At 58.8% G+C, this 20,754-nt stretch overlaps 1 protein-coding gene across 5 annotated transcripts; it reads right to left on the reverse strand.

Moving 5' to 3' along the window:
• Nucleotides 1-1,528: 1,528 nt before the first annotated feature.
• WDR81 (WD repeat domain 81) lies at nucleotides 1,529-15,478 on the reverse strand. Of its 5 annotated transcripts, XM_032139008.2 has the most exons (11): nucleotides 13,206-13,308; nucleotides 11,565-12,201; nucleotides 9,718-9,825; nucleotides 9,258-9,448; nucleotides 8,945-9,135; nucleotides 7,735-7,900; nucleotides 7,396-7,561; nucleotides 6,011-6,700; nucleotides 4,330-4,475; nucleotides 3,828-4,007; nucleotides 1,529-2,707 (listed from the first exon to the last, which is right to left on the reverse strand). In XM_032139008.2, the coding sequence occupies exons 2-11, from the start codon at nucleotides 12,076-12,078 to the stop codon at nucleotides 2,387-2,389; spliced, it is 2,673 nt and encodes an 890-aa protein (XP_031994899.1). In that variant the 5' UTR covers nucleotides 12,079-12,201; nucleotides 13,206-13,308; the 3' UTR covers nucleotides 1,529-2,386. The 5 variants fall into 5 exon arrangements, with proteins under 5 accessions (XP_031994899.1, XP_058287889.1, XP_031994896.1 ...); XM_058431906.1 differs by having other exon boundaries at nucleotides 6,011-6,275; nucleotides 7,451-7,561; nucleotides 11,565-15,478; XM_032139005.2 differs by having other exon boundaries at nucleotides 11,565-15,478.
• Between the last annotated feature and the right edge of the window lie 5,276 nt (nucleotides 15,479-20,754).

Raw genomic sequence — 20,754 nt, forward strand, 5'->3', positions numbered from 1 at the left:
CTGTGTTAAGCCTTCCAGAGACCCCACGAGGTGTGGATTATCCCTGGTTCAGCCAGGCTCAGAGAGGCCATGTGACCTGCCCAAGGACACAGAGCTGGACTGAGTCACATCCAGATTCTTACTCCCAATGTCCTTCCTTCTCCCCAAGAGCCGCCTCCCGCTCCCGAGGGGAGGAAAGGGGAAGCCACAAGAGCCTGTGCAGAGAGCCCAGGATAGGAAGCCCACCCCCAACCTTACAAGCCCCGGATCAGGGGTGGCTGCCTTCAGACTGGGCCCGGAAGGCAGGAGGTGAGGGAGGAGAGATGAGAGGGACTCGGCCTCTCCCACCGCCCTGCCACTCCGCAGCAAAGTCTCTTTCCCCTACCCAAGAGCGAGGGTTCTAGAAACTGGCCTGGGGCTGTGTGAACCAGAAGCCTGGCAGCCTGTGCAAAGATCAGGCTGCTTCCCACCCTCACGCCTGCTCCTCACTCCCCGCATCAGGCCGCCTCCCACCCTCACGCCTGCTCCTCACTCCCTGCATCAGGCTGCCTCCCACCCTCACGCCTCCTCCTCACTCCCCGCATCAGGCTGCTTCCCACCCTCACGCCTGCTCCTCACTCCCCCCATCAGGCTCCTTCCCATCCTCACGCCTGCTCCTCACTCCCTGCATCAGGCTCCTTCCCACCCTCACACCTGCTCCTCACTCCCTAGATCAGGCTGCTTCCCACCCTCACGCCTGCTCCTCACTCCCTAGATCAGGCTGCTTCCCACCCTCACACCTGCTCCTCACTCCCTAGATCAGGCTGCTTCCCACCCTCACACCTGCTCCTCACTCCCCGCATCAGGCTCCTTCCCATCCTCACGCCTGCTCCTCACTCCCTGCATCAGGCTCCTTCCCATCCTCACACCTGCTCCTCACTCCCCGCATCAGGCTGCTTCCCACCCTCACGCCTGCTCCTCACTCCCTAGATCAGGCTCCTTCCCACCCTCACGCCTGCTCCTCACTCCCTACATCAGGCTGCTTCCCACCCTCACGCCTGCTCCTCACTCCCTAGATCAGGCTGCTTCCCACCCTCACACCTGCTCCTCACTCCCTAGATCAGGCTGCTTCCCACCCTCACACCTGCTCCTCACTCCCCGCATCAGGCTCCTTCCCATTCTCACGCCTGCTCCTCACTCCCTGCATCAGGCTCCTTCCCACCCTCACGCCTGCTCCTCACTCCCCGCATCAGGCTGCTTCCCACCCTCAGTGTCCTGCTCCTCACTCCCTGCATCAGGCTGCTTCCCACCCTCACGCCTGCTCCTCACTCCCCGCATCAGGCTGCTTCCCACCCTCACTGTCCTGGAAACTGCTGGGTCTCGACTTTCCCCACCCTGACACCACCAGCAAGATAAGCCTCAGGCCGGGTGTGGTGGCTCACACCTGTAATCCCAACACTTTGGGAGGCCGAGGCAGGAGGATCACTTGAGCCCAGGAGTTGGAGACCAGCTTGGGCAACACAGTCAGACTCCATCTCTATTGAAAAAAAAAAAAAAGACAAGCCTCAGTTCGCCCCATGGCTCTTCCAAAGGATTTATTGGTCCTATTTACACCTATTGCAAATTGTGAGGAGGCAGCAGGGGCCAACCCCTGGACCTCATCTCCATCTAGAATGTGAGGCCGCAGGGATGCTTCAGTCTTCCTCTGGCAGAGACCCGAGGTGCAGAGATGATTCTTCTCACCCCTTCGCTCAGGGTCGTGGAGCCCCAGCAGGGGTTCAGGGCCCAGAGGCTGCCCCCTCAGCTCAAGGCACAAACACTGTGGTTAGGGGTGGGCAGGCAACGCAGGGACTCACTCCTGGCAGGCACCACTGGCCAAGTGCACCTTCTCTCCCCTGCTGCTAGCCTCTTTCTTCCTTCCCCTCCTGGTCCCACACTGGCCAGGGCCTGGATGGGTGGCCACTTAAACCCCAGACCCAGGCCCTTAACTCCTGGACCAGGCCAGCTTCCCTGTCATAGAGGGATGGGGCAGAGAGTGCCCAGCGGGGGCTGAGGGGCTAGAGACTGGCTGGGCAGGGCCAGTCTCCCTTCCCCTTCCCGAGCTTCCCTGTCCTCATGTGGACCCAGAGGGCAGTGCTGGGGAGAAGTGAAAGCGGCAACGCTTCCTCCTGCTCTTACCTCCTGCTTGCTAGGAGCAGCGTGTCCCCAAGCCATGAATGAGACCCCTCTGGCAGGCTTGGTGGCTCTGGTGATTCAGGGGCCAGGACTCCCCCACTCCAGTTGGAGGTCCTAGTTGGCAGGCCATGTGGGCACCCAGGGCGTGGGACCCAGGGCCTCCCTGGAGGGAGCTGCTGCTCGGGGAACAGGGTGAACGGACACCCCCCTGCAGACGTCTTCCCACCCCTGCCCGGCCAGCTCCTGCCTCGGTCTATGCCAGGAGGCGGATAACCCCGTTGTCTGAGCCCAGCAGGAGGTGGCGTTTAGTGGGCAGCAAGGACAGGCTGGTGAGCGTGCCACGGAAGTTCTCAGAGCTGAGCTTCGTGGTGGCCTGCGAGGGTGGCTCGAGCAGGGAGCAGACGCCAATCTTGTTGGACACGGTGCCGGTGACCACCTCGCTGCCGTACAGGTCAAAGGTGTGGATGGGGTCAGATGCTGACTTGTAGTGATGGGTGGGCTTCTGCTCCAGCTCCTTCCAGACGGTCAAGGAATGGTCAGAGGAGGAGCTGACCAGGACGCTGCCCTCCACCGCCTGTCCCGGGAGAGGAGAGCCTCAGCAGGGGCCTGGGTCCTTCTGCACACCCTTGAGCCCCAAGGCCTTCCCAGTTGCCTCCGGAGTCTCTCTCCAGGGAGACAGGCTGTCCTGGGTGGGTAACAGGCTGCCACCCTCCCACACACACCATATTCACATTGGTTCATTTTAATACACTTAGCATCCGTAACCCAGTAGTCACTCTAACTCGAGAACTACACACAGGCATGGTGCCAGGCGTGCACGTGACGACTTGACCTTCGTAACAACCCTATGCGGTGGATGCTGCCATTGTCCCCATTTCACAGAGAGGAAAAGCAAGGCTCAGAGAAGTGAAGTAACCACACCAAGGTCACGGGGCCAGTAAGCAGCAGAGCTGGGATTAACACCCAGGCTGACCCCAGAGCCCTCCCGACACTTTCTTGGAAAGTTAGAATTTGGGGGCACCTTGAGCTGAGGGTTCCCTGGGGCTCTGGAGGGAGCCAGCGACAGCCTGCTCTCAGCAGGGCAACGCGAGACTCCTGGCCTCCAGCCAAGCTGGGGAGGAAAGTCCCAGCTGCCTGCAGAAATCCTCCCATACGAAGCCCTGTTCCTCCCCTCCTGGGCCTCCCTGAGCAGCTCCCTGAGGCCTGTGACTGGGAATGGAGGGAGGGGGAGGGGAAGGAGAGGGGGGCAGGATCCCCATGCCCAGGCCTGCTCCTGCCCCCGCCAGGGCAGCCCAGCAGGGCCATGGACTCTGCTCAGTGGTCTACGGGCAGTAAACAGCCTCCCAGCTGAGCTTTATTTAACCTGAACTGGGTCACGGACAGGGCCTGACCCCTGGTCCTCCAAGTAAGACAAATATGGACAAGGGTTACTCATTAGAACATCTCCATGAGCAGCAGGGTCAGCCCTGCCCCATGGCTCCCGCCCCATGGCCTGCCTCCTGTGGAGGCCCCTACAGTACGACTGGCTCCCAAGTGGGCCCGAGAGGGCTACCCTCCCTGCCCATTAGTCCTGGACCAGGTATATAAGACAGACCAGTTCGAGCCTGTCCCTGGGCAGGCAGGCCCTAAGCAGGGGTGATGGCTGGACAGGGGCGGGGGCCGGGCAGCAAGTGTAGGGGGACCCGGCACGTCACCTTGATCTGCAGAATGTCCCCCTCGTGGGCTGGCCAGCCTCGCAGAACCAGGCCCGTGCGGGTGTCCAGGAGCACCATGAAGCCCGAGGAGAAGCCGGCCACGACGCTACGGCCACTGGGGCTGACGGCCAGGGCACGGACAAGCCCAGGGTTCAGCCCACCGCCCAGTCGGAACTCGTGCTGCAGGGAGAGGGCGGCTGAGCTGAGGCACCACCTTCCCATCCCACGCTCCCCAAGGGCCTGCCCACCACCCAAGCCCACACGGCAGGAAGGTCTGAGCCTCTGACCCTCATCAGGGGGGCATGAAAAGCCCAGAACCCCACCCCCATCACGGGCCAGAGTCCTGCCCCACAGGGTGTGCGGCTGTGGGCGATCTAGCAGCAAAGAGGAACTAACTAGGGCCCCAGAACAACATCCTGGCTTTCTGTTTTTGGGGAGTCTCTCCTCCCTGCCAGGTCCCCAGAGAACAAGGCGAGTGCTCAGGGAACTGGATCCCCCTGACCTGCAGACCAGGCTTCCTGCAGTCCACAAAGCGCAGGGTAGAGTCAGAGCTGGCCATGGTGATGCTGGTGTGGGGGGCAGGCATGACAGCCACCGCAGTCAGGGGCACCCGGCTGTCCAGCGGCTCCACTGTGCGAAGGGTCTTCCCTGGGAAGGAAAGTCACAGTGGATCTGGGGTCCCAGCAGCTGATGGAAGAGCCCTGGGAGCTTCTAATCCCCCAACTCACTGCACACCTGCATCCCATCCCCCAAGGATCCTTAGAAAATGCTAAAGATGTTTCTTTTTTTTGAGATGGAGTCTTGCTCTGTCGCACAGGCTGGAGTGCAGTGGCACAATCTCGGCTCACTGCAACCTCTGCCTCCCAGGTTCAAGCAATTCTCCTGCCTCAGCCTCCTGAGTAGCTGGGATTACAGGTGTCTGCCACCACACCTAGCTAATTTTTTTGTATTTTTATTTTTACTTTTATTTTTTTGAGACAGAGTCTTGCTCTGTCACCAGGCTGGAGTGCAGTGGCACGATCTCAGCTCACTGCAAGCTCTGCCTCCCGGGTTCACGCCATTCTCCTGCCTCAGCCTCCCGAATAGCTGGGACTACAGGCATCTGCCACCACGCCCGGCTAATTTTTTGTATTTTTAGTAGAGACGGGGTTTCACCATGTTAGCCAGGATGGTCTCGATCTCCTGACCTTGTGATCCGCCCGCATCGGCCTCCCAAAGTGCTGGGATTACAGGCGTGAGCCACCACGCCTGGCCTTTTTTTGTATTTTTAGTAGAGACGGGGTTTTGCCATGTCGGCCAGTCTAGTGTCTAACTCCTGGCCTCCCAAAGTGCTGAGATTACAGGCATGAGCCACTGCATCCGGCCTAAAGATGCTTCTTGACTCTCCCACCTTCCTGCTTCCATGGCCCGGCCAGGCTCCCATCCCCAAAGCAACCTTCTCTCTCTGCACAGCACTGCTGACCCAATGCCACCTCCCTGTCTTCCCTGACACCATCCCTTTCCCCCTTTTAACCATATTTCTCCCTATGGTGATGCCAAAAAACAAGCAACCACTGGCCAAATATCTGCTACACATGAAGCCAAAACCCTACATGTGTTTTCTTTTTTTTTTTTTTTTTTTGAGACAGAGTCTCGCTCTCTTGCCCGGGCTGGAGTGCAGTGGCACGATCTCAGCTCACGGCAACCTCTGCCACCTGAGTTTGAGAGATTCTCCTGCCTCAGCCTCCTGTGTAGTTGGGACTACAGGCGCTCGCCACCACACCCGGCTAATTTTTGTATTTTTAGTAGAGACGGGGTTTCACCGTGTTAGCCAGGATGGTCTCGATCTCCTGACCTCATGATCCGCCCTCCTCGGCCTCCCAAAGTGCTGGAATTACAGGCGTGAGCCACCGCGCCCGGCCGTGTGTTATCTTCTAAGCCAGTTTTTCTGATTCTCAGTTTATAGATGGGAAAACAGATGCTTCCAGCAGCAGGAACTTGCTCAAGGTCACTCAGCAAGTGAGCCGGTGGAGCCAATTCAGACTCACGTCTAACAGATTCGAAGCCCTAACTGCTCCCCTAGGCGGCCTCGCCGGGTCTCCCCAGACTTCTCAGCATTACAGCCCCACCCTCGGACCCCCTTCCGGGAGGCCTGGCGGGGCGCAGGAGCAGGAAGAGAACAGGCCTCACCTGGGCCCGCTCACCTGTGAAGGGGTCCCAGACGTGCACAGCCCCGTCACAGCTCACCACGTGCTGCGGGGCCTCGAGCTGGCCCACGAAGAAGACGCTCTTGCGGTGCTGGGTGTAGACAAGGCGTGGGGCCGTCTCGCTGGTCCCGTCGCCGCAGTTGTACAGCGGCCAGAGGCGCACGGTACGATCCTTGCTGCCGCTCAGGAAGAACTCCTCGCTGCTCAGGGGTGCCACACACTTGACGGCCCCCGAGTGGCCCGGGAAGCTCTGCAGGCGGATCTGGTGGAAGTGAAAGTGGGCATCCTGCTGGCTCACTCCGATCTCGTACTGCCAGTACGCCAGCCAGTTTCCGCTCAGCCCGTGGGCGCTCCGCGGCAGCTCCTGCTTCAGGGCGTTCTCGTCGTTCCCGCTGCCCGGGCCCCCGCCACCCACCCCCGAGATGGGGCCCAGCGGTCCGGGGTTCTCAGGCCGAGAGTCACTGGGGATCTGAATGCGATTCCCCACCAGGACGCTCCCAAAGGTCCCTGAGTGGCCATCATCCTGAGGGCAGCCCCCACCCTGGGGGTCCCACTCAGGGCCGGTGCTGGGCACGGTGGGCTCCACGCTGGCAGGGTTGCGACTGCTCGGGCTGATGCTCTCCAAGTACAGCCCCGCCAGCTCCCCAACCAGCTCGTGGTTGGGGATGATTTTCCGGATGATGTCACCTGGATGGGAGTGGGAGAGGTCCTGAGACAGGGAAGGTGGCAGGCGGCTGCTATCACCCATCCAAGGACTCGGGAGCCACAGAAGATGGGGCAGGAACTGGCTCTGCAACTCTGGGCAAGTAACTCTGTCTCTGAGCCTCAGTTTCCTCCCTGCTGAAATGTGGATTCATTCCGTTGTGATGTGCACATGAGCGTCTTCTATATGTGCTGTGCGGTGCTGGGCACTAGGAATAGAATACGGAACAAGACAGGTGGTGCCCTGGTCTCCCAAAGCTTAGATTTCAGTGGTGGGATGATAACACCTGTAACCACAGGGCTGTTTGTCCTCTCCAGGGAGACGACACGCTGAAACGATCAGCACAGCACCGTGCAGGGCCCAGAGGGGAAGCTTCGTCAACAGGAGGCCACTCCTTCCCTCTCACCAGCTCCTGCAGACCGCCAGTCCAGCGCCCTGACTCTCCTGCCTTCCCCAGGGACGCTACAGGCCAGCTTCTGGGCCTCTCTTGCTGGCTACTGCTCAGTCCCTGTTTGTATGTCACCTTGGGGGTAGGGGTCTGAGGCCAAATCCCTTTGCTCTCACCCAAAAAAACTGCTTAGAACCCACTGCTGACTCTGGGGCAAGGGGCAGAGAATGGGGCCTCCCAAGGGAGGAGACAGCCACGAAGGCTGTGATGGGGAACGTCACGGGGCAGTACCCAACAGGCAGGAGAAGGGCACGTAGATTGTGTACGCCATCTCCAGGGTGAACACCTTCTGCAGCTCGTCCAGCAGGGCGGGGTCCACGGGCCGCTGCTGCCCATCAGAGAAGACCACCTGTGGCAGCTGGCCCTCGCCGCGGCCCGCAGGGTCCAGCTTCAGATCCTGTGAGCAAGACGCCCAGGCCGTCAGCGGGTCCACAGCTCCCGCCCGGCCCACCCTGGCCCTCGCCGCGGCCCGCGGGGTCCAGCTTCAGATCCTGTGAGCAAGACGCCCAGGCCGTCAGCCAGGTCCACAGCCCCCGCCCCAGCCCGCCCTGGCCCAGCAGATCTGCCCACCTGTTGCCGAAGCTCATGCAGCTGAGAGAAGACCTGGAAGAAGGTGGCCACGGGCTCGCTCAGGTGCTGCTGGACCATCTCCTGTCCGATACGCAGGCAGATGAGGGCGATGAGGCTGATGGTTTTCACACACAGGATGGTCCGGGCCTGAGCCCCACTTGGGAACCTGGAAACAGAGCTCATGAGCTCCAGCCCCCCGTTCTGCAGGACGTGACCAGAATCTAGCAAAAGCTTTATTTATTTTTATTTTTATTGAGATGGAGTCTTGCTCTGTCACCCAGGCTGGAGTGCAGTGGTGCGATCTCGGCTCACTGCAACCTCCGCTTCCTGGGTTCAAGTGATTCTCCTGCTTCAGTCTCCCGAGTAGCTGGGAATACAGGCATGAGCCACCACACCCGGCTAATTTTTTTTGTATTTTTAGTAGAGACGGGGTTTTGCCATATTGGCCAGGCTGGTCTCAAACTCCTGACCTCAAGTGATCCACCCACCTTGGCCTCCCAAAGTGCTGGGATTACAGGCATGCGCCACAGCACCCAGCATATATATATATACTTTTTTTTTTTTTGAGACAGAGTCTTGCACTGTCACCTAGGCTGCAGTACAATGGCGTGATCTCAGCTCACTGCAACCTCCGCCTCCAGGGTTCAAGCAATTCTCCCGCTTAAGCCTCCCGAGTACCTGGGATTACAGGCACCTGCTGCCATGCCCAGCGAGTATTTTGTATTTGTAGTAGAGTCGGGGTTTCACCATGTTGGCCAGGCGGGTCTCAAACTCCTGACCTCGTGATCCACCCGCCTCAGCCTCCCAAAGTGCTGGGATTACAGGGGTGAGACACCACGCCTGGCCTTTACATATATTTTTAGAGAGGAGGTCTCATTTTGTTGCCCAGTCTGGTTTTGAACTCCTGGGCTCAAGCGATCTTCCCGCCTCAGCCTCTCAAAGTGCTGGGATTACAGGCATGAGCCACCTCGCCCGGACATATCAAAAGCTTTAAATGAAAGGAGCTCCAAGACCAACTGGTCCAAACCAGATGAGGAAACTGAGGCACAGGAAAAGGGTGTGACTTGCTCAGGGTCACACAGCCGAGATCAAAACCAGGACTCTTGCCACCTAGCCCAGTGTTACATCCTCTCCCCTGAGCTTCCCAGCCCCTCCTGGGCAGCCCCTCCGCTGGGCCGGTCCCCCTACATCAGCTGGGGCAGAGGCCTACCCCGTGGCGAGGGAGGTGAGGAAGCTGAGCACGGGCAGCAGGACCTCGTGGCTGATCCGGGGCAGGATGTCCATGAGTGTGGTGTCTGAGAGGTACACGATGATCTTCTGAGTCAGCGTCACTGCGGCCAGCAGCCCTGCCTCCTTACGGCTGTTCAGTCGGCTGGGGCCTGAGGCACTCCCTGGGGCCACCTAGAGCCACCGAGCAGATGAGGGCCGGGCAGCCCCACAGACCCCCTGGCACCCAGAGACCCCGGGCCAGCCCTCAGGTCCTCAGCCTTCCCAGCCCCGGGCCTGCCAAACCAGCGACTGACCAGGTAGCTGATGTAGGGCAGGTACTGGTAGGTGAGGACAGGCTCCCCATAGAGGCGGGCGATGTGGAGGAGGCAGCTGAGCACGGGCCCTGACACGATGTCACCCAGGACCGGCCTCTTCTGGTAGATGTTGCCGGCGCTCAGCGGAGGGCTCTCGCCACTGCTCACCGTGAACTGCTGCCGAGTGGGTCCTGCCATGGAAGGGCCAGCAGCCCTGAGTCGCCAGTGGAGGGCTGGGGGGAGCCTGGCCCTGCAGGGCTGTGCTGGCCGCTTGAGCTCACTCTAGCCGGGGGCCCAGCCCGGCACTACCCAAGGCTGGCACTTACAGACTGGGACCCAGCACCTGGCCAGGGGGTGGTTTGAGGGAGGGGTGGGAAGGATCCCCACTGGAGAGGGCTGAAGCTAGGCAGAGGGCCTGGGAGAAAGCCTCATCTCCAGCACTGACCGCAGGCCTCCTTACCAACATAACAAGACGTCAGCAGACGGAGCAGGTTCCGGGCCACGTGGCGAGAGGCCACTGTGGGGCCGAGCTTGGCAGACAGCCAGCGGACCATCTTGCAGGCTGTATCTGCGGGGTGGGAGCAGGCCCTGAGCTCCTCAGATAACAGGGGCTCATCACCCCTCCCACCCCACCCCACCCCACGGCACCCGACTCAACCACCTCCAGCTGCAGCTTTACCAAGAGCCCAGCCCAGGCCGGCTGTCCCACACCACCCCCCTCCACGTAACAGTGGCAGAGGTGATGGGTGGTCAGGTCCTCTCCCAGACACACCGCATGATCCTGCCTGTAGGGTCTTTAGAGGCCTGGCACCCCGGCCAGACAGAGTCTCGCTCTGTCACCCAGGCTGGAGTGCAGTGGCACAATCTCAGCTCACTGCAACCTCCACCTTCCACCGCCCTGACTCTCCTCCTTGAGCCTCCAGGTTCAAGCAATACTCCTGCCTCAGCCTCCCAAATAGCTAGGATTACAGGCGCCCGCCACCATGCCCGGCTAGTTTTTTGTATTTTTAGTAGAGATGGGGTTTCACCATACTGGCCAGGATGGTCTCAATCTCCTGACCTTGTGATCCATCTGCCTCAGCCTCCCAAAGTGCTGGGATTACAGGCGTGAGCCACCGTGTCCAGCCCCCTGCTTCTCTTCTTTAATGGAACATGACAGCCTCAGAGCCTCACACACGCTGTTCCCTCAGCCTTCAGACTTTCTTTTTGCCCATTTTTGTCTACCTTCTTCCTACTCCTACTTGAATCTCAACTGTCTCTGCTTTTAAGGAAGCCTGCTCTGACCCTTGAAAACTAGATGTAAAAGCACCTTTTTTTTTCTTTTTTGAGACGGAGTCCCACTCTGTTGCCCAGGCTGCAGTGCAGTGGTGTGATCTCAGCTCACTGCAACCTCCGCCTCCTGGGTTCAAGTAATTCTCCTGCCTCAGCCTCCCGAATAGGTGGGATTACAGGCGCCCACCACCATGCCTGGCTAATTTTTTGTATTTTTAGTAGAGATGGGGTTTCACCATATTGGCCAGGATGGTCTCAATCTCCTGATCTTGTAATCCATCCGCCTCAGCCTCCCGAATAGCTGGGATTACAGGTGCCTGCCACCATGCCTGGCTAATTTTTGTATTTTTAGTAGAGACGGGGTTTCACCATGCTGGCCAGGCTGGTCTTGAACTCCTAACCTCAAGTGATCCTCCTGCCTCGGCCTCCCAAAGTGCTGGGATTAGAGGCATGAGCCACGGCGCCCGGCCGAAAAGCTCCATGTTCCACTCTCTCCTAGGAATGCAGCCATCTTCTTTATCGCACTAACGTAATACACTTGCTTAAGACTGTCCACACTGCGGCATCTCCTCTGCTGGGTGTGAGCTCTGTGAAGGCAGGCCTACATTTGTGTTGCAGGTGGCCCTGGCTCGATCCACTGCTTGGCCCAGAGTAGGTGCTCTGCCAGTGTGCAGGGAGAAGCAGGAGGTGGTTTTTTTTTTTTTTTTTGAGACAGAGTCTTGCTCTGTCGCCCAGGCTGGAGTGCCGTGGCGCGATCTCGGCTCACTGCAAACTCCGCCTCCCGGGTTCACGCCATTCTCCTGCCTCAGCCTCCGGAGTAGCTGGGACTACAGGCACCTGCCACCACGCCCGGCTATGTTTTTGTATTTTTAGTAGAGACGGGGTTTCACCGTGTTACCCAGGACAGTCTCGATCTCCTGACCTCGTGATCCGCCCGCCTAGGCCTCCCAAGGTGCTGGGATTACAGGCGTGAGCCACCGCGCCGGGCCAGCAGGAGGTGTTTTTGACCAACACCTCCCAGACCTGGGAACTTACCAAGGAGGATCTTCTGTTCTTTGCCTTCTGACTGCTCAGGCAGTGGCTCCTCCTCTTCTTCCCCATCTCCCCCACTGCTGCCGGCGACAACCGTCTCCATGGACATCACCGTGTCAGAGAGAGTGAGCTCAGATGCCCCGGTGACCTCCTCCTGCTCCCCCTCCTCCTCCTCTAGCACCACGCAGCTGTCCTCCTCCTCCTCTTCCTCCTCGGAGCCCTCGCTTTGCTTCAAGTCCTGGCTGCTGTCGCCTGATCGAAGGCTGCTCTTGTCCACAGGGGCGCCCCCCTCGTCTGGAGCCCGCTCCTCACCCAGGGAGGTCTCACTGGTGCTGCTCTTGTCACTCAGCCGGCCCAGGCTCACAGCCTCAGCCTCCTGGGGCTGGGGAGACTCAGTCACATACAGCCCGGCTTGGAAGTCCTCTGTCTCAGGGAGGTCAGCCTGGTCGTGGAAGCTGACGCCGGACGTGTAGTCTGGGAGCCCCAGGCCCGAGGAGGCAGGAGGCTCCCCATCCATGGGAATCTCCTCCCCAAAAGCACAAGAGCCAGGCCCGGCCCCGGGCAGCCCGCTTTCCTCCTCCTCGGCAGCCCCTGCCAGGTCCTTGCTCTCCTCCTGGGAGGCCTCTGCGCCCGCCAGCACCTGCAGGACATGGGGCAGCAGGTGAGTGAGAAATGCCTGCAGGCCCAGCCGCACCATCAGCTGGGCCACGAAGCAGTCCGTGTACAGGTAGAAGCGGCCGTGTAGCTGGCAGGGGCTCTCGTAGGCGCCAATGAGCGGCTTCAGGAGGTACTTGTTGGCATTTTTGGGGCCCAGTGCCTTGGCAACAGGTTCAAACAGATACCAGGCCGTGTACACAGCCGTGTGCTCCTCGGACATGAGTGAGAGCACGAAGGGCAGCAGGATCTCCAGGCCCTCAGGGGTGATGTCCTTCAGCACCGCGCCCAGCTGCTGCCACAGAGCAAACACCAGCTCGCGCCCCTGGGCCTCATCCTCCACGCGCCTTGCCTGGTACAGGAGGATGAATCTGTGCAGTGCGGGGAAGTAGGGCGGGAAGGGAACCACGGAGCTGAAGGGGCTGAGAAGCTGGCTTGGGCAGGGTGGGGGCAGGCCCTGGGAGACAGGCCTGTACTCAAACAGTTGGTCCAGCTTGCCCCTCTCTGCTCCCATGGGGACTTCGGGGCCACTCAGCTGCAGGAGTGTGTCCAGCACGGGCTGCAAAGACACAGGGACCTCCTTGGGGTGGCGTGTGCAGAGCCCTCGGACAGCCTGGAAGCGTACCCACAAAGGTGCATCGGGCTGCAGCGTCCGCACCCTGGTGGCAAACACCATCTCCGCCAACAGGACACCCAGCGCCTGCATGTCCCTGTGGAGGAGGCACTGCAGTGGCACAGCCGGCTGGACCTGGGGCTGCTCAGGCACCTCCAACAGGCCCCCCAGGCCTTTGGCCAAGAAGTTGCCCGTTTTCTCCAGCTCCTCCAGGGCCTGCACGGGATTGAAGCCCTCGGGAAGAAGAATCCTCCCCTCCTCGCCCTCCCCAGGGTCTGCCCCAGCAGCTTTATTCCTGCGGCCTGGACGGGAGGCTGAGGCCACTGAGAAAGAGAGAAGGCCAGGGGACGCTTGACCGGAGGAGCCCAGCTGGTCACCTGCTTTCCCAGCAAGGGAAATGGAATCCAGAGCTTCTGTGGCCTGTTCCAAGTCGTCTTCTCCTGCCACCGGCCTGTCTCTGGTCCAGCTAGCCTCACAGGGAGTGGCCTCTAAAACTGGCCGGCCCACTCCATTTGGAAGCTGTCCCGGGTTTTCTGTGAAGTCCTCCCGGCCTGTGGTCTCCTGGATGGTCTGGACCAACAGCCTGGGGATGAGCGGAGGCTCGGGGGCAAGGGCAGGAGCCCCAGCCAGGCGCTGGGGGTGTGGCTGATCGAAGAGCTGCACCACCCCATAGCTGGCCAGGTGAGTGTGGGCGTCCACCAGGTGCAGACACACATTCTTTTCCTTGACAGCCTCCTTGCCCTGGAGTTTATAGCCAAACGTGAGGTCGATCCAATGGTGCAGGTCCCGAGACACCTCGCGGCTCTCCAGCAGGGCTCGGTGGGCAGCCACGAACTCCTGGCTGGAGCTGCACCAGGCTGGCACATCCAGGTCAGGCATGTCGGGGTGGATGGAGCGGAAGATAGAGGGATCGGTGTAGAACTCCGGAATGCACTCATCCGGGGTCCAGTTCTGCATCCGCTCCATGCTGGCCGGATACTCATGGGGCTCCCACTGCGCGCGGACGTGTCCGCAGAGCACCGAGCGAGGCGTGCGCCGAGCCTTGTACACGTAGTACGTGATGTCGGAGAGCACGTCTGAGATGTGGTGGGGAACGTGAGGGGGTTCCCCGCCGCCCGCCCCGCCTGCTACGAACGCCTGCCGCGTCATCTCGTACGTGAAGTCCAGTTGCTTATCCCCCTTGTTGAGGCGGAACTTGGACTTGCGCAGGTCTCGGAAGCGCCCGTGGGGCGTGGTGAAGTCCACCACCCAGGGCAGCACGGGGTGGTAGTTGGGGTCCCCCTGCCGCCGACCTGCCAACCGATTCAGCTGCATGAGGTAGTGGAAGTTGCTGATGCGGCCGTGGACCCAATCTAGCACGAGACTCCGAAGTTCGTCCTGGCCAGTGGGTTGCCCAAGTTGCCCTCCCTGCTCCTCTTGAGACGTAATGCCCGCCTCATCCCTTGCCACAGGGGCCTCCTCATTCTCGTCCTCCTCGGGCCTCTCATAAGCACTCAGGTCCAGTCGCAGCTCGCTGCAAAGCTTCTCATCCACCGCGATGTGATGCAAAGACAGGGCCCCACACGCCAGCCCCTGGCGGTGACAGGCGTCCATAGCCCTCAGCACGCGGAAGAGAATGAACAGCACCTTGGCCTGGCTGTTGGTCAGCTTGGCAGGGCTGAAGGTGACCACGTCATGTAGGGAGAACTGCACGTAAGGGTGCACCACATACAGCATCTCCGACGACTCCAGCAAGGCCTCGGCCCGTAAAAGACTAGGGCAAGCAGGGCTGCCCCGAGGGGGACAGGGGCCTTCTCTGGTATACGATGGGCATTGGGTAGTTTCACCCACTGGCAGGAAGGAGCAACCGTAGACCCTCTGCAGAGCCTGCCGTACTGAGTCCAAGGCAGGGACAGCTGAGGGGGCAGGGCTGTGACTGTACGGCTGGCCGTAAGTGTGGTATGCATGGCGCCACAGGTTGCGATAATTCTGGGCGGCAACCTCCTGCATGAAGCGAGTGAGGGTCTCAGGGCCGCAGGAGCCGTCCTCAAAGGGCAGGCCCCCGCCCAGAGGGTAGGACAGTCTCCGCTTCCGCAGCCCATGCACCTCCACGCGCGTCCAGCCGGCAGGCAGCCTTTGCACAGAGCGCTGCAGGAGAGTCCTGACTTCCGCTTCTCCCAGGCCCTCTGCGCGGGGACAGGGTCCCAGGGGCAGCCGGCGATCGCGGAGGCTGGCCAGCCAGCGCACAGGCACTAGGGCCACCACGTGGGTGCCCCCCGGGGCCGGAGCCAGCTGCCTGGGATCGATGCTCAGGTCTGTCTCCACGCTCCGGAGCAGCTCCTGCATGTCTGTGCTTGGACGGGGGTGCCAGCCCCCGGCCGGGGCTCTGAGAGCGCCTTCCCGCCCCCCGCTGCCCTGGGCCATCTCCTCCAGGCCGCCCGGGGGCAGAGCGGGGCTGAGCCCAGCCACGGCCCTGCTGGCGACGGCTTCCGGGGTGCCAGGCCGGCAGGGCTGGGAGGGGCTCGGGACAGGGGCTGGGGCGGAGGTGGCCGCAGGAAGCCGGCGGCGGCGAAGCGCCGGGCGGGGGACGCGCTTACCCCTCCGCGGGTCCTGCGCTCCGGGCGCGGCGGGGCAGAGGCTGCAGGGCGCGAGCACTGGGCTCCACCGTGACGGGTCAGCTGACGCGGGTCACGTGATCGCCCCAGCACGGAAACAAGCGCACGTGGCTCCAGAGGCCCGGGCGGGACCCCGCTTCCTGCCCGGCGGCCTCCCCGCCCTCCCTCCGGCTGCTCCGCTCTGGCTCGGTCCGGGCTCCGCTTCCTCCCGGGGCTGGAAGAGTCTCTAGCCAGCTCCAGCCGGGCCCGGCTGAGGGCGATGCCGACCTCCCCACCCCTCCCTGCTCCCTGCAGCACGCACCAGCGCGCGGGTCCGGGAGGCTGTTCCCAGAGATGCCAGCCTCTAAGTTAAGTGCCGGCCGCACAACCAGGGGCAGAACTGGGACTTCTGTTGTGTCTATTTTTGGGAGGGAGTCTTGCTTTGTCGCCCAGGCTGGAGTGCAGTGGCGCGATCTCGGCCCACCGCAACCTCCGCCTCCCGGGTTCAAGCGATTCTCCTGCCTTGGCCTCCGGAGTAGCTGGGACGTCAGGCGCGCGCCACCACGCCCGGCTAATTTTTGTATTTTTTAGTAGAGACGTAGTTTCTCCTTGTTGGCCAGGCTGATCTCGAACTCCTGGCCTTGTGATCCACCCGTCTCGGCCTCCCAAGGTGCTGGGATGACAGGCGTGAGCCACCGCGCCCGGCCAGAACTGGGACTTTTGACATGGAATCCCCCCGGCGCCTCCATGCCGCCTTCCATAGGAAGCAGCTTTTTAATTTTCCTAAGTACTTCAACAGTCACATTCCATTTGGCCCTCACAACACACTCTGTGAGGTAGGGAGGACAGTTATTACTGTTTATATTTTACAAGTGATAACCAAGAACCCCCAGAGAGGCTTGTCCGCCTGGCGGAATGGAGACTTAGAAACTGGTGCCAGACTTCTTTCCGCCCATGAGCACTCCCTCCTGACAGCCCTCTCACGGCTTTTTAAAAAACAAAACTGGCCGGGTCCAGTGGCTCATGCCTGTAATCCCAGCACTTTGGGAGGCCGAAGTGGGCCTATCGCCTGAGGTCAGGAGATCGAGACCAGGCTGGCCAACATGGAGAAACCCGTCTCTACTAAAAATACAAAAATTAGCCGGGTGTGGTGGCGGGCGCCTGTAACTCCAGCTACTTGGGAGGCTGAGGCAGGAGAATCGCTTGAACCCAGGAAGCAGAGGTTGCAGTGAGCCAAGATAGCGCCAATGCACCCCAGCCTGGGCGACAGAGTGAGACTCCATCTCAAAAAAAAAGAGAGAAAACAGGAATATCTCAGCCATGATCTGATTTCATCTGTCTCCTCTTCCTTGAAGGGTAGCTGGAGCCTCTCATGTGCTTGGTCATATGACCCTGGGCAGTAATAACTTACAACTAACATGTATGGAGCATTACCAGGAGCTAGTCATCTGTTAAGCATTTTGCATACCCTGTTTTGTGTAATCCTCGCCACCCCCTTTTAAGAAGATTTTTTTTTTTTTTAAGACAGAGTTTCACTCTTGTTGCCCAGGCTGGAGTGCAATGGTGTGATCTTGGCTCACCACAACCTCCACCTCCCGAGTTCAAGCAATTCTCCTGCCTCAGCCTCCCTAGTAGCTGGGATTTCAGGCATGTGCCACCACGCCCGGCTAATTTTTGTATTTTAGTAGAGACGGGGTTTCTCCATGTTGGTCAGGCTGGTCTCGAACTCCCGACCTCAGGTGATCCGCCCGCCTCAGCCTCCCAAAGTGCTGGGATTACAGGCATGAGCCACCGTGCCTGGCCTGATTTTTTTTTTTTTAAAACAGAGTCTCACTCTGTTGCCCAGGCTAGAGTGCAGTAGTGTGATCTTGGCTCCCTGCAGCCTCGACCTTCCAGGCTCAGGTGAACTTCCCACCTCAGCCTCCTGAGTAGCTGGGACTACAGGAATGTGCCGCCACCACATCCAACTAATTTTTTGTATTTTTGTAGTAACCGGGTTTTGCCATGTTTCCCAGGCTGGTCTTGAACTCCTGGGCTCAAGCAATCTCCCCATCTCGGCCTCTCAAAGTGCTGGGATTACAGGTGTGAGCCACAGTGCCCGGGCGATTTTTTATTATTTTTTTGACACAGGGTCTCACTCTGTCACCCAGGCTGCAGTGCAGTGATTTGATCTCAGTTGACTGCAGCCTCGACCTCCCCAGGCTCAGGTGATCCTCCCACCTCAGTCTCCCAAGTAGTTGGGACTACAGGCAGTGTCACCATGCCCAGCTAATTTTTTTTTTGAGACAAAGTTTCGCTCTTGTTGCCCAGGCTGGAGTGCAATGGCGCCATCTTGGCTCACTACAACCTCTGCCTCCCAGGTTCAAGCGATTCTCCTGCCTCAGCCTCCTGAGTAGCTGGGATTACAGGTGCCCGCCACCATACCCAGCTAATTTTTTTGTATTTTTTTTTAGTAGAGACGAGGTTTCTCCATGTTGGTCAGGCTGGTCTCGAACTCCTGACCTCAGGTGATCCGCCTGCCTCAGCCTCCCAAAGTGCTGGGATTACAGGTGTGAGCCATCGTGCCCAGCTTAAGAATATATATATTTTTTGAGACAGAGTCTCACTCTGTCGCCCAGGCTGGAGTGCAGTGGCGCAATCTCGGCTCACTGCAAGCTCCGCCTCCCGGGTTCACGCCATTCTCCAGCCTCAGCCTCCCGAGTAGCTGCCACTACAGGTGCTCGCCACCAGGCCCAGCTAATTTTTTTTGTATTTTTAGTAGAGACAGGGTTTCACTATGTTAGGCAGGATGGTCTTGATCTCCTGACCTCGTGATCCACCCGCCTTGGCCTCCCAAAGTGTTGGGATTACAGGTGTGAGCCACCGCGCCCGGCCTTAAGAAGATATTTTTATGCCCGTTTTAGGATAAGGAAGCTGACTACCTTAGGTAACTTGCTCAAGGTCATGTAAGAAGCTAAGAAGCAATAGAGGCAGGACTCACATCCAAGCCTGTCTGATTCTAAAACCAGTGTTCTCAGCTGGGCGTGATGGCTCATGTCTGTAATCCCAGCACTTTGGGAGTCTGAGGTGGGCAGATCACCTGAGGTTAGGAGCTCAAGACCAGCCTGGACAACATGGTGAAACCCCATCTCTACAAAAATACAAAAATTAGCCAGGCCTGTAATCCCAGCTACTCGGGAGTCTGAGTCAGGAGAGCTGCTTGAACCTGGGAGGCGGAGGTTAAGGCTATCCGGCCTAGTTTTCTTTCTCTTTGAGCTGAGATTGCACCATTGCACTCCAGCCTGGCCAACAGAGCACAGTGCAGTGGCATGATCTCAGCTCACTGCAACCTCCGCCTCCCGGGTTCAAGTGATTCTCCTGCCTCAGCCTCCCGAGTAGCTGGGATTATAGGTGCCTGCCACCACGCCCAACTAAGTTTTATATTTTTAGTAGAGCTGGGATTACAGTCGTGAGCCACAGTGCCCAGCCCCAACTTTGATATAAATACCTGAAATCAGAGGATATGTTTTGATGGCTAGAAGGTAGTGCTTGCTTCTTAGTACCAATAGAGCTGGCTGGGTCCACCTGTTCTTTGCACTGGTCTCAGTTTACCTAGATTGAGCAGGTACTACTTTTTCTGTCTGCAAATCTGTGTGTGTCCTGCCCTCTAGCGGTACTGGGGTTACACTGCAGTAGTGACCTTGAGTGTACCTAATTTTACCTCTTGAAATTCTCCTTTCCTCCCTAGAATAGAGATGTCCTAGCAATATTGGGAACTGGTGCACTGGGATTCCTGGGGCATCAAACCCTGGCCCAATCTGAGCCCTAGGGCAGTAGTTTTCAAATTTTAGGGCATAATTCTTTTTTTTTTTTTCTTGAGACGGAGTCTCCCTCTGTTGCCCAGGCTGGAGTGCTGTGGCACGATCTCGGCTCACTGCAACCTTCACCTCCCAGGTTCAAGCAATTCTCCTGCCTCAGCCTCCCGAGTACCTGAGATTACAGGCGCCTGGCTAACTTTTGTATTTTTAGTAGAGATGGAGTTTCACCATGTTGACCAGGCTGGTCTCAAATTCCTGCCCTCAGATGATCCGCCTGCCTCGGCCTCCCAAAGTGCTGGAATTACAGGCGTGAGCCACCATGCCCCGCCCTTTAGGGCATAATTCTAATTCAGGAGTCTGGAGTGAGATGCAGCCATCTAAAATTTTAACAAGTACTCCTTCAGGCTACATCTTGAGAAGTAACGTCTGTAATAGCTCTCTTTCGGAATTTCCCTCTCACTGCCCCCAGTAAGCGTTTTTCCTGAATCCCAATGCAAGCACCTTTGGGCTCTGGGGAATCTCAGACCAAATGAGCCGCTCCCCTTGGCCAGCCTCAGTATTGGGTTTCCAGGAGGTCAGGTCTTGGACAGTCAGGGACAGAGGCTGCAGCTGCCCCAGCAGTCAGCCCATGTTGAGCGGGGTCAGCTCTTGCTAATCTGGCAGGGAGAAACGTAGTGCACCAACTGCGGACCAGTGTGGCAGGTACTATGCTAGGTGTTTTCTAATTAAATCTATGCTAGGTGTTTTCTTTTTTTTTTTTTTTTTTGAGACGGAGTCTCCCTGTGTCACCCAGGCCGGACTGCACTGGCGCGATCTCGGCTCACTGCAAGCTCCACCTCCCGGGTTCACGCCATTCTCCTGCCTCAGCCTCCCAAGTAGCTGGGACTACAGGCACCCGCCACCGCGCCCAGCTAATTTTTTTGTATTTTTTTAGTAGAGACGGAGTTTCACCATGTTAGCCAAGATGGTCTTGATCTCCTGACCTCGTGATCCACCCGCCTCGGCCTCCCAAAGTGCTGGGATTACAGGCGTGAGCCACCGCGCCCGGCCAGGTGTTTTCTAATTAAATTTGTTTTTCGTTTTTTTTGTTTTTTTTTTTTCTGAGATGGAGTCACATTCTGTTACCTAGGCTGGAGTGCAGTGGTGCCATCTTGGCTCACTGCAACCTCTGCCTCGGCCTCCTGAGTAGCTGGGACCACAGATGTGCACCACCATACCTGGCTAATTTTTTGTATTTTGGGTAGAGCTAGAGTTTCATCACGTTGCCCAGGCTGGTCTCGAACTCCTGAGCTCAAGCAATCTGCCCGCCTCAGCCTCCCAAAGTGCTACAATTACAGGTGTGAGCCACCTCGCCGGGCCATTTTTTAATTTTTTTTTTTTTTTAAAGAGGTTCTTGCCATGTTGCCCAGGCTGGTCTTGAACTCCCGGGCTCAAAGTGATCCACCTGCTTCGGCCTCCCAAAGTGCTGGGATTACAGGTATAAGCCACTGTGCCTGGCCACATTTTTAATTTTTTTTTTTTTTTTGAGACGGAGTCTTGCTCTGTGACCCAGGCTG

The sequence above is a fragment of the Hylobates moloch genome, unplaced genomic scaffold (genome assembly GCF_009828535.3).
Source record: "Hylobates moloch isolate HMO894 unplaced genomic scaffold, HMol_V3 SCAFFOLD_19, whole genome shotgun sequence".
NCBI lineage: Eukaryota > Metazoa > Chordata > Mammalia > Primates > Hylobatidae > Hylobates > Hylobates moloch.

Coding starts and splice junctions, on each gene's coding strand:
- WDR81 (XM_032139005.2), bottom strand. CDS start 15,231: ATGGCCCAGGGCAGCGGGGGGCGGGAAGGCGCTCTCAGAGCCCCGGCC. Junction 9,826..11,564: donor AGAACAGAAGATCCTCCTTG/GTAAGTTCCCAG, acceptor CCCACCCCGCAG/ATACAGCCTGCAAGATGGTC. Junction 7,901..8,944: donor CTCACCTCCCTCGCCACGGG/GTAGGCCTCTGC, acceptor CTCTGTTTCCAG/GTTCCCAAGTGGGGCTCAGG.